At 53.0% G+C, this 12,286-nt stretch overlaps 2 protein-coding genes across 7 annotated transcripts in view; both read left to right on the forward strand.

Annotated features, from left to right (window-relative positions):
• Window positions 1-2,008, forward strand: part of scpep1 (serine carboxypeptidase 1) — a 32,468-nt gene extending 30,460 nt beyond the window's left edge. The window contains exon 13 of the mRNA XM_041217113.1: window positions 1,732-2,008. Within this exon, the coding sequence (XP_041073047.1) occupies window positions 1,732-1,794 (63 nt within the window). The 3' untranslated portion in view covers window positions 1,795-2,008. The remainder of the gene's footprint in view (window positions 1-1,731) is intronic.
• A 2,293-nt stretch (window positions 2,009-4,301) lies between these two features.
• trim25 (tripartite motif containing 25) overlaps window positions 4,302-12,286 on the forward strand; it is a 55,196-nt gene continuing 47,211 nt past the window's right edge. For all 6 annotated transcript variants that reach the window (XM_041216985.1, XM_041216987.1, XM_041216988.1 and 3 more), the window contains exons 1-2: window positions 4,302-4,948; window positions 9,883-9,978. In XM_041216985.1, coding sequence (XP_041072919.1) covers window positions 4,352-4,948; window positions 9,883-9,978 — 693 coding nt within the window. In that variant the 5' untranslated portion in view covers window positions 4,302-4,351. The remainder of the gene's footprint in view (window positions 4,949-9,882; window positions 9,979-12,286) is intronic.

The raw sequence follows: 12,286 nt of genomic DNA on the forward strand, positions 1-12,286 counted from the left end.
CACCCCAAGAGCTATATCTAACTCCTTCTTGAAAACATACAATGTTTTGGCCTCAACTACTTTCTGTGGTAGTGAATTCCGCACGCTCCCCACTCTCTGGGTGAAGAAATTTCTCCTCATCTCAGTCCTAAATGGTCTACCCCATATCCTCAGACTGTGACCTCTGGCTCTGGGCTCCCCCACCATCAGGAACATCCTTCCTGCATCTACCCTGTCTAGTCCTGTTAGAATTTTATAGGTTTCTATGCGATCCCCCTCATTCTTCTGAACTCCAGCAAACATAATCCTAACCGACTCAATCTCTCCTCATATGTCAGTCCTGCCATCCCAGGAATCAGTCTGCTAAACCTTCGTTGCACTCCCATTTTCTGGTCTGCAGACATGACACTTGAAGACTACCTGGATTCCTTTTTCAGCAGAACAGGTGACGATTTCGGAACAGCTTCCTCTGTGACTCCCGGGGGCAGAGAGAGAGAGAGCCAGTGCTCTCCTGCTTTTCACAGTTAGTTCAGCTGAGGACTGTGGACTGGAACTGACTTTGAGGTTGTCTTGGTTCTCTGAACAGTGCCACACAAAAAGACTTCTTACTGCCCCCTTTATACTGTTTATACAAAAATAACTGCTATCTTAATTTTCAGTCAATCATCGTTTCAAACAAGTAAGGAAGTTAATTGCGTTGATGTCCTTTGAAGCCAAAGCAATTCAATGGACATCCCCGGAGGAGTCTTTGCATTTTAATTACTCTTCATAGACAGCTTTAAAGTTATGCCTGACAAGGTTTGAACTAAACAGAAAGGTGCCAGGTTGTCTGTACTTCCATTTTGAAAAAGGCTTTTAAACTCCATTTGAAGTTTTGAAAACAGACATGAATCTTTAAAACTGTTATTTTTAAAGTCTGTAATATCATTACATGTTTGTGACATTACTCTTTTCCTTTTTAAATACTTGAAACCCTTCCTATCTGATTTTATATTTCAGCTAACTTTCTCTCGCACTCTTAATTTCTTCATCCTTTTTTTCAGTCATTCTTTGCTTGTTTATAAATCTCTCCAATCTTCTGACCTACCACTAATCTTTGCAGTCTTGTACATTTTTTTCTTTCAATGTAGCACTATCCCTAACTATTTCGTTAGCCATGCATAGCCTTTCTTTCTTAATGGAATGTATCTTTGAGAATTATGAAATATCTCCTTAAGTGTCTGCCTCTGTTTCTCTACTGTCTTATCTTTTAACTTATTTTTCCAGTTCACTTCAGCCAACTCTGTCCTTAAACCCTTGTAATTGCCTTTATTTTAAGTTTTAGACACTTGTCCTAGACCCACACTTTTCACATTGTTTGCGAGTTAAATTCCATCATGTCATGATCACTGTTGCCTACAGGCTCCTTTACAATGAGGTTATTAATTAATCCTGTCTCATTGCTTATTACCAGATCTGCAATAGCCTGTTTGTTGGTTGGCTCTAAAACATACTGTTCTAAAAAAAAATGTACCGAGTACACTCCTATGAACTCGTAATCCAGGCTGCCTTTGACAATCTGATTTGTCCAATCTATATGAAATCACCAATGATTTTCGCCTTTTTTTAAGCAAACCCCTATTATTTCTTCTTGTATACTCCGTCCTACAATATAGCTACTGTTAGGAGGCCTATAAACTACTCCCACAAGTGAATTCTTACATTTATGTGGTGCGGAAGTTGTGCTAAGGACTGTTGTATCTTTGCTTCCAGATTCCATCTGACCAGGGAGAGATGGCGTTGAAACTGTTACAGATGGTGACAGGTCAGGTATAACCCTCCAAGTGCTCTCCAATTCGGGATTGACTTGTGGAATCACCCCTCGATATTTGGGGCTGAAGTTACTCAGGGAGAGAAGGCAACTCAGACTGGAGAATGACCCAAGGACAGCACTGTACTAAAAGCAGCTTATGTTGCTCCCAGTGTACAGAGCAGGAAGATGATAAAATGTCAGAATCCTTTCCTTATTAAAATGACCTCTTGTGATTTTTTTCTGTGTCTGTCTGTTTTATCCATCATTCTGTGTTGGCGAATATTCCCAGCATTCCCACATGAAATATTCTCTATGGTCCCAAGCTAATTCTGAAAGGCTTGCATACCCTGGCTGCTCATTGTATACCAACAGCTTTAATGATTTGTACCCAGGTAGCACTGGCTCTCACTCGACTTAACACTTCCTTCTTTTTAAATGGGCTTCTGGAACTTAAAAACCATGGAAAGGGACGTTAATTCATTTGTTATTTTGATTGTATTTCCTAAACACCTCACTGAAGTTCGCAGGCAGGCAGCATGTGTCAGGATGATGTCAGGATGATGTCAGGATGATGTCAGGATGGTGGCAGGATGATGTCAGGATGGTGGCAGGATGTGGCAGGATGATGTCAGGATGGTGGCAGGATGATGTCAGGATGTGTCAGGATGTGGCAGGATGATGTCAAGATGGTGGCAGGATGATGTCAGGATGGTGGCAGGATGATGTCAGGATGTGTCAGGATGTGGCAGGATGATGTCAAGATGGTGGCAGGATGTGTCAGGATGATGTCAAGATGGTGGCAGGATGTGTCAGGATGTGTCAGGATGATGTCAGGATGATGTCAGGATGGTGGCAGGATGATGTCAGGATGGTGGCAGGATGATGTCAGGATGGTGGCAGGATGTGGCAGGATGTGTCAGGATGATGTCAGGATGATGTCAGGATGTGGCAGGATGATGTCAGGATGGTGGCAGGATGATGTCAGGATGGTGGCAGGATGATGTCAGGATGTGTCAGGATGATGTCAGGATGGTGGCAGGATGATGTCAGGATGTGTCAGGATGTGGCAGGATGATGTCAAGATGGTGGCAGGATGTGGCAGGATGATGTCAGGATGTGGCAGGATGATGTCAGGATGGTGGCAGGATGTGGCAGGATGATGTCAGGATGTGGCAGGATGATGTCAGGATGGTGGCAGGATGATGTCAGGATGTGGCAGGATGATGTCAGGATGTGGCAGGATGATGTCAGGATGGTGGCAGGATGTGGCAGGATGATGTCAGGATGTGGCAGGATGATGTCAGGATGTGGCAGGATGATGTCAGGATGGTGGCAGGATGATGTCAGGATGATGTCAGGATGGTGGCAGGATGATGTCAGGATGATGTCAGGATGGTGGCAGGATGATGTGGCAGGATGTGTTAGCAAACGCGGAGGTATTTGGACTTAGCAACATTGCGTGGCTGGACTGAGAGTGCTGATTGGCAGGTCTCCCGGGGGGGGGTGGGGCTCTGTGGCTGGGCTGTGAGTGCTGATTGGCAGGTCTCCGGGGGGGGGTGGGGCTCTGTGGCTGGGCTGTGAGTGCTGATTGGCAGGTCTCCGGGGGGGGGTGGGCTCTGTGGCTGGACTGAGTGCTGATTGGCAGGTCTCCCGGGGGGGGGTGGGGCTCTGTGGCTGGGCTGTGAGTGCTGATTGGCAGGTCTCCGGGGGGGGTGGGCTCTGTGGCTGGACTGAGTGCTGATTGGCAGGTCTCCCCGGGGGGGGGGGCGGGCTCTGTGGCTGGGCTGTGAGTGCTGATTGGCAGGTCTCCGGGGGGGGGTGGGGCTCTGTAGCTGGGCTATGAGTGCTGATTGGCAGGTCTCCCCGGGGGGGCGGGCTCTGTGGCTGGACTATGAGTGCTGATTGGCAGGTCTCCCGGGGGGGGCGGGCTCTGTGGCTGGGCTATGAGTGCTGATTGGCAGGTCTCCCCGGGGGGGGCGGGCTCTGTAGCTGGGCTATGAGTGCTGATTGGCAGGTCTCCCCGGGGGGGCGGGGGGCGGGCTCTGTGGCTGGGCTGTGAGTGCTGATTGGCAGGTCTCCCCGGGGGGGGCGGGGGGCGGGCTCTGTGGCTGGGCTGTGAGTGCTGATTGGCAGGTCTCCCCGGGGGGGCGGGCTCTGTGGCTGGGCTATGAGTGCTGATTGGCAGGTCTCCCCGGGGGGGGGCGGGCTGTGTGGCTGGGCTATGAGTGCTGATTGGCAGGTCTCCCCGGGGGGGCGGGCTCTGTGGCTGGGCTGTGAGTGCTGATTGGCAGGTCTCCCCGGGGGGGGGGCGGGCTGTGTGGCTGGGCTGTGAGTGCTGATTGGCAGGTCTCCTGGGGGGGCGGGCTCTGTGGCTGGGCTGTGAGTGCTGATTGGCAGGTCTCCGGGGGGGGTGGGCTCTGTGGCTGGACTGTGAGTGCTGATTGGCAGGTCTCCCCGGAGGGGCGGGGGGCGGGCTCTGTGGCTGGGCTGTGAGTGCTGATTGGCTGGTCTCCCCGGGGGGGCGGGCTCTGTGGCTGGGCTCGGGGCCGTTCCCTTCGCCGGGCCTCCGTCTTGTTGACGATGGCGGAGGTGCAGCTTCCTACGCTGGAGGCCGAGCTGACCTGCGCCGTTTGCCTGGACCTGTTCCGGCAGCCGGTCACCGCTCCGTGCGGACACAACTTCTGCCGGGACTGCCTGGCTCAGTTCTGGGCCGGGGACCGGCGCCGCCTCCTGGGCTTCACCTGCCCGCAGTGTCGGGCCCACTTCCCCGAGCGGCCCGACCTCCACCCCAACCGGGTCCTGTGCGCCGTGGTGGAGGAGTTCGAGCGGGGCCGCGCCAAACACCAGCCCCCGGAGCCGCCTCCGGCCCCCGAGCTCTCCGTCCCCTGCGATGCGTGTCCGGCGGGCGGCGCCGGGGCCGCCGCTGTCCAGACCTGCCTGACCTGCCTGGCCTCCTTCTGCTCCCAGCACCTGGAGCCGCACCGCCAGAGCCCGGCCTTCCGCTCCCACAACCTGAGCGCCCCGCTCTCCGACCTGGCCCAGCGCCGCTGCCCCCAGCACAGTAACCTGCTGGAGTTCTACTGCCGCCCGCACCGCCGCTGCATCTGTGCCTCCTGCCTACTCGAGCACCGCGGCTGCGACACCCAGAACATGGAGGAGGCCCGGAAGCGGCAAGTGGTGAGTGTGTGAGGGGGGGGAGGGGGAGGGGGAGGGGGGGGGAGGGGGAGGTGAGTGACGAGGGGAGAGGGAGGGGGGGAGGGGGAGGTGAGTGATGAGGGGAGAGGGAGGGGGGGAGGGGGAGGTGAGTGACGAGGGGGGAGGGGGAGGTGAGTGACGAGGGGGGGAGGGGGAGGTGAGTGACGAGGGGGGAGGGGGAGGTGAGTGACGAGGGGGGGAGGGGGAGGTGAGTGATGAGGGGAGAGGGAGGGGGGAGGGGGAGGTGAGTGATGAGGGGAGAGGGAGGGGGGAGGGGGGAGGTGAGTGATGAGGGGAGAGGGAGGGGGGAGGTGAGTGATGAGGGGAGAGGGAGGGGGGAGGGGGAGGTGAGTGACGAGGGGAGAGGGAGGGGGGAGGGGGAGGTGAGTGACGAGGGGAGAGGGAGGGGGGGAGGGGGAGGTGAGTGATGAGGGGAGAGGGAGGGGGGGAGGGGGAGGTGAGTGATGAGGGGAGAGGGAGGGGGGAGGGGGAGGTGAGTGATGAGGGAGGGGGGAGGGGGAGGTGAGTGATGAGGGGAGAGGGAGGGGGGAGGGGGAGGTGAGTGACGAGGGGAGAGGGAGGCGGGGAGAGGGAGGTGGATGAGGGGAGAGGGAGGGGGGAGGGGGAGGTGAGTGATGAGGGGAGAGGGATGAGGGGAGAGGGAGGTGAGTGAGGGGAGGGGAGAGGGAGGTGAGTGAGGGGAGGGGAGAGGGAGGTGGATGAGGGGAGGGGAGAGGGAGGTGAGTGAGGAGGGGAGAGGGAGGTGAGTGAGGAGGGGAGAGAGGGGGGTTCCTTCCCTTTCTCGACACCAGATAGAAGTTGTCCTCAACTCGCAACTGCTTGCTAGTGTCAGGAGTGAGTGGATTCAGGAGAACCCCCCCCCCCCCCGACCCACCCCAAAATCCAACCCCCCCCACCCACCCCAAAATCCCACCCCCCCCCACCCACCCCAGAGTCTCTCTCCCCCCCCCCCCCCCCCCCCCCCCCAAACCCAGAATCCCCCTTGCTCCCTATATTTCTCTCTCTCCCCCCCAGATTGTGTTAACTCTCACCCTGCAAACTCTGAGCTGATAACTGGGTTGGAAGGAGAGCTGTGATTGGGGCTGAAGCTGAGTTGTGACTGGAATGTTGAACCTGGTGCGTTGCTCAGTATTGAGACAGACACATCACTGCTGTTATAAGCCAGGCACAGTGCCAATTCCCGGCTGTTGTTCTGGGTGTTTGCTTGGCAGGGGCTGTAATCTCCGGACTGATTCAAAGGTCGAGTTTCAGCTGAGACAGTTTCCAAACCAGCTCATCGAAAATGAAACTAGTTCTCAGCCCAAATCTGTCGTGTTGGTAGCTGTACTGTTTGGAGAGGGACAGTGGGTCAGTCTTAATTTTATGGGGCTGGTCAGGAGCGATGTTATGGGGACAGGATCCAATTTAACCAATGAGAGGCAGAGCAAATTCAGGAGCCATGTCCCAAAACATGGGCTGACACCAGCACATGATCTGCTGCCTTTCGCCCTTTGAGGGTTGCGGGGAGAGAGGTAGAATTACAGAATGACACACATGATGACCATTTAGCCCATCTTGCCTATGCCAGATTTTCACAAATGTCCCATTAACCGCACTATTCTTGCTTTTCCCTTAGCCCTTAACCTCCCTCAAAAGGGAAAACTCTTATGTTGGAACTGTATAAAGCCCCAGTTATTCCACAGCTAGAGCACTGTGTTCACTCACCACGTTACTCGAAATATGAGATTGCATTGGAGAGGGTGCAAAGGGTGTTGCCAGGAATGGAGAATTTTACCTATGAGGAATGACTGGATAGATTGGGGTTGTTTCCTTTAGAACAGAGGAGGCTGAGGGGAGATTTAATTGAGGGACCTGGATAGAGTGGATAGGAACAACTTCATATCTTTAGAGAGGTCAAAAACCAGGGGCTGCCAGAGATTCAAAATATTTGGCAGAATGAGTGGAGGGAGATGAGACATTTTTTCACCCAGAGAGGGGGAGGAACCTGGGAGTCACTGCCTGAAAGGCAGATAAAATGCTGAGTTTCTGTCTCTAAGCACCTACACTTCGAAGAGCTGTAACCTGCAGGGTTATAGAGGAGTGCAGCAAGGTCAGATTAGGCTGGGAGACTCTTTGTCAGCAGCTTGTTCCCTCCTCAAAGAATTCTAAGAAATTTGTCAGGCACAATTTCCTCAGGAAATAGGTACACAGATAGTGGATGCGCTGGTAGTAATCTAAGAATCCTTCAGTTCTGGAAAAGCCCCAGAGGATTGGAAAACTGCCAATTTAACATCCTTTAACAATTTAACATCAAGCAGAGTCAGCATGGCTTCACAAAGGGGAAATCGTGCCTGACAAATTTCTTAGAATTCTTTGAGGAGGGAACAAGCAAGATAAATAAAAGGGAACCAGTAGATGTAATATATTTGGATTTCCAAAAGGCATTTGATAAGGTACTGCCCCCAAGGCTACTTAAGAGCCCATGGTGTTGTCACAGATATGACAACTCAATTTCCAGAGGCTATCCCTTTGAGAACGGTTACAGCTATGGTCATAGTAGGGAAGTTGACCCAATTTTTTACTTGATATGGATTACTGATAGAGATCCAGTTAGATCGAGGGTTCCAGTTTTATGTCTTAAAATTTTTCATAGCATACTGAGTAGTTTGGGGATAAAACAGTTAAAGTCCACGGCATACCATTCGCAAACGCAGGGAGGTTTAGAGAGGTACATCAAACTCTCAAAACAATTAAAGCATATTGTCATGAATATCCCCATGATTGGGACTTTCCTTTATTTGCTGCCAAGATTCACCAAATGAATTTACTGGTTTTAGCCTTTTGAATTAATTTCTGGGCATGAGAGATGAGATCCTCTGAAATTAGTGAAAGGAAAGTGTTTAGGAGAGGGATGAATCCTGTATAGTAGATTGTGTTCGTGTTCAGGAACGGCTCATGGAGCCTGCAAAGTGGCTCAGAACATCTCCGGGTTTCTCAAGCAAAGATGAAGGAATGGGAATGGGCAGATCAAAATAAACTGAGAACTAGACATTCCAACCAGGGGGGTGAAGTGTTACTGTTATTGCCCCTTTACAGGAGGGTCCTCTGGAAGCATGATTCAGTGGTCCATACAAGACAATTGAGGGCTGATAAAGTAAATTATTTGATAGACACCCCAGACTGCAGGAAAAAGAATCAGCTATGTCACATTGACATGTCAAAACTATATGATTGTAGGGAAGAAAATAGAAAGGAGCAGGTATGCCAAGTAGTAAGGAGATTGGAGGGTGAAGGAGATTTAGACAGTTCACCAGTTGAACTTCCTGTTCAATTTTCTAATTCTGAAATATTAGGACAGTTAGACACCATGTTCTAATGCTTGGAGGTAGGGCAACAAGAAGATTTAGTGAGTTTACTTCAGAAGTTCAAAGGAATCTGCAGGGATGAACCAGGGTATATGACTTTGGCCAAGCATGATGTGGTTATAGGAAGGTCCTCTGCTATTAAACAACATATTTATCATCTATTCCTGGAGAAACTGGCTCAGGTAGAAGCAGAAATCCAATACTTTGAAAAATCACAATTGAACCAGTGTTGGCTGCCCTGAACATCGCTAAACCCTTCAGAGTGGCAGTCAATGCCAGTGACTTGGGGGTGGGGGTGGTCGTCTTACAAGATGAATCAAGCAAGCTTCCTTTAAACTGCCCAGCCTCCCATTTATAGTGTAATCCTTTGCCTTGTTCGTCCTCCCCAAGTACGTTACATCACACCTCCCTCAGTGGAATTGCATTTCTCACTTTCCTGTCCATTTGACACTTTGACCAATTTTCTTTTTTCCCAGGGAATTAAAAACCCTCTCTGTGCAACAGCCCCCCTTAATGAAAAACCCTCTCTCTGTGCAACACCCCCCCCTTAATTAAAAACCCTCTCTCTGTGCAGCACCCCACCCTTAATTAAAAACCCTCTCTCTGTGCAACACCCTCCCCCCTTAATTAAAAACCCTCTCTCTGTGCAAAAATCCCCCCTTAATTAAAAACCCTCTCTCTGTGCAACACCCCCCCCTTAATTAAAAACCCTCTCTGTGCAACACCCCCCCTTAATTAAAAATCCTCTCTGTGCAACACCCCCCCCTTAATTAAAAACCCTCTCTCTGTGCAACACCCCCCCTTAATTAAAAACCCTCTCTGTGCAACACCCCCCCCTTAATTAAAAACCCTCTCTGTGCAACACCCCCCCCTTAATTAAAAACCCTCTCTGTGCAACACCCCCCCCTTAATTAAAAACCCTCTCTCTGTGCAACACCCCCCCCAATTAAAAACCCTCTCTGTGCACCACCCCCTCCTTAATTAAAAACCCTCTCTCTGTGCAACACCCCCCCCAATTAAAAACCCTCTCTGTGCACCACCCCCTCCTTAATTAAAAACCCTCTCGGTGCAACACCCTCCCCCTTAATTAAAAACCCTCTCTCTGCAACACCCCCCCCTTAATTAAAAACCCTCTATGTGCAACACCCCCCCCTTAATTAAAAACCCTCTCTGTGCAACACCCCCCCTTAATTAAAAACCCTCTCTGTGCAGCACCCCCCCTTAATTAAAAACCCTCTCTGTGCAACACCCCCCTTTAATTAAAAACCCTCTCTGTGCAACACCCCCCCTTTAATTAAAAACCCTCTCTGTGCAACACCCCCCCTTAATTAAAAAACCCTATCTGTGCAACACCCCCCCCTTAATTAAAAACCCTCTCTGTGCAACACCCCCCCCCCTTAATTAAACCTCTGCTACCATTCTGGTAAGACTGAGCTGCCCCCCATTGTCCGAGGTGAATTCAGGGTGTTTGCGCCCCTGGGTGGGGGACCTAAAGTGTTTGAGTAACTCTGAAAAGAAACTATGTCTTTGATCAGAAATAATCTTTTCTAGGAAGATCTGAAGGCTCAACAGAAGGATATGCAATTCCAAATCATCCAAATGCAGCATCATCTGGAGCTGGTGCAGTATCAGAAACAGCATCTTACGGTAAAGGGCTGGGGTACACCGGGTGTCGGGGGCAATGTTCGGGGCACACCGGGTGTCGGGGGCGATGTTCGGGGACCCGCCGGGTGTTGGGGGCGATGTTCGGGGACCCGCCGGGTGTCGGGGGCGATGTTCGGGGACCCGCTGGGTGTCGGGGGCGATGTTCGGGGCACACCGGGTGTCGGGGGCGATGTTCGGGGCACACCGGGTGTCGGGGGCGATGTTCGGGGCACACCGGGTGTCGGGGGCGATGTTCGGGGCACACCGGGTGTCGGGGGCGATGTTCGGGGCACACCGGGTGTCGGGGGCGATGTTCGGGGCACACCGGGTGTCGGGGGCGATGTTCGGGGCACACCGGGTGTCGGGGGCGATGTTCGGGGCACACCGGGTGTCGGGGGCGATGTTCGGGGCACACCGGGTGTCGGGGGCGATGTTCGGGGCACACCGGGTGTCGGGGGCGATGTTCGGGGCACACCGGGTGTCGGGGGCGATGTTCGGGGCACACCGGGTGTCGGGGGCGATGTTCGGGGCACACCGGGTGTCGGGGGCGATGTTCGGGGCACACCGGGTGTCGGGGGCGATGTTCGGGGCACACCGGGTGTCGGGGGCGATGTTCGGGGCACACCGGGTGTCGGGGGCGATGTTCGGGGCACACCGGGTGCCGGGGGCGATGTTCGGGGCACACCGGGTGCCGGGGGCGATGTTCGGGGCACACCGGGTGCCGGGGGCGATGTTCGGGGCACACCGGGTGCCGGGGGCGATGCTCGGGGCACACCGGGTGCCGGGGGCGATGCTCGGGGCACACCGGGTGCCGGGGGCGATGCTCGGGGCACACTGGGTGTCGGGGGAGCACCGGTGAAGAGAGTATTCCCTCCAATCCTGCAACTACCACATAGGCCAGTTGAAGTGGAGAAACTACAATCCCCGATTACACAGCGACCACAGAGACTCAGGCTTCCTTTAACCGGTTTTATTTAAACATATGCAAGGGAGCCACAATCATTCCTGAGAAGGATGAGCCAGCAGCTCCCAGATTGATTACATTTCATTACTTTTGTACTTTTTCTTATCACAATACATTTGAATACATCCAATCGGTAACTGACACAGAGGTACCATGTTAAAACTATCTTATTGAACATAAACATGTGATTTTGCTAGCCAATTATTCTAAAGGGTGAATACATAATTATATTATCCAATCAAAATTAAAACACATACACAAAGAGGTTGGTTCTCAGAACTGTTTGTGTTTCTCTTTGTCCATTGTATGTCTTCCCATATCTAAGCTAAACCATCTGCCCCATCTCTGTCTGAGAGAGGAGTACACCTAGTCTTAACTTTGTTATGTTTTATCTCCAGTCCAGCTGTCAAGGCTTCAACGCATCATTGCACCACTTGAATGGTTCTGTCTGTGGCTGGACATTAGCTCATCTCTTGAAACTGTGTAAATCTCACAAAACTCAAAGCCCCTTTGTGTGCAATGTCCATCAGCTTACCCTCAGCTGTCAATAGGTTCAGCATCCATGGCTGCTTGTAGATTTTTTGTATGTTTAGCAAATTCTTACTATGTGCTTTCTTTTATTACATGTGTATATTTACTTTCCCCCTAACAGTTAGGGTCGGGAACAGTGTCGGGAGCTGTCTTGGGGTTGGGGGGTTCATGCTGGATGTTGGGGTCACACTGGGTGTGGGGGGCAGTCTCGGGGTGGGGGTGTTCACTGGGTGTCGGGGCCACACTGGGCGTCCGGGATCGGGTGGAGGGGATCACACTGGGTGTTGGGGTGGGGGGGTGGGGTCACACTGGGTACCGGGGTCGGGGCGAGGGGGTCACACTGGGTGTCTAGGGTCACACTGGGTGTTGCGGTGGGGGGAGGGGGTCACACTGGGTACCGGGGTTGGGGAGGGGTGGGGGGGTTACACTGGGTGTCTGGGGTCACACTGGATGTTGGGGGGGGCGGGGGGTGGTCACACTGGGTACCGGTGTTGGGGAAGGGGTGTCACACTGGGTGTTGCGGTGGGGGGAGGGGGTCACACTGGGTACCGGGGTCGGGGAGGGGGGGGGTTACACTGGGTGTTGCGGTGGGGGGAGGGGGTCATACTGGGTACCGGGGTCGGGGAAGGGGGGGTTACACTGGGTGTCCGGGGTCACACTGGGTGGGGGGGTGGGGGTCACACTGGGTACCGGGGTTTGATGGGGGGTTTCACTCTGGGGCAGTTTTCGAACCTGTCCAGGTAGTTGTCGGTTTCCAGGCTGTGAGGGGGTGTGTTGGGGGTGTTTATGACGATTTCAGCTATGAGTTATTTCTGC

The sequence above is a fragment of the Carcharodon carcharias genome, chromosome 22, assembly GCF_017639515.1.
Source record: "Carcharodon carcharias isolate sCarCar2 chromosome 22, sCarCar2.pri, whole genome shotgun sequence".
NCBI classification, from domain to species: Eukaryota; Metazoa; Chordata; class Chondrichthyes; order Lamniformes; family Lamnidae; genus Carcharodon; species Carcharodon carcharias.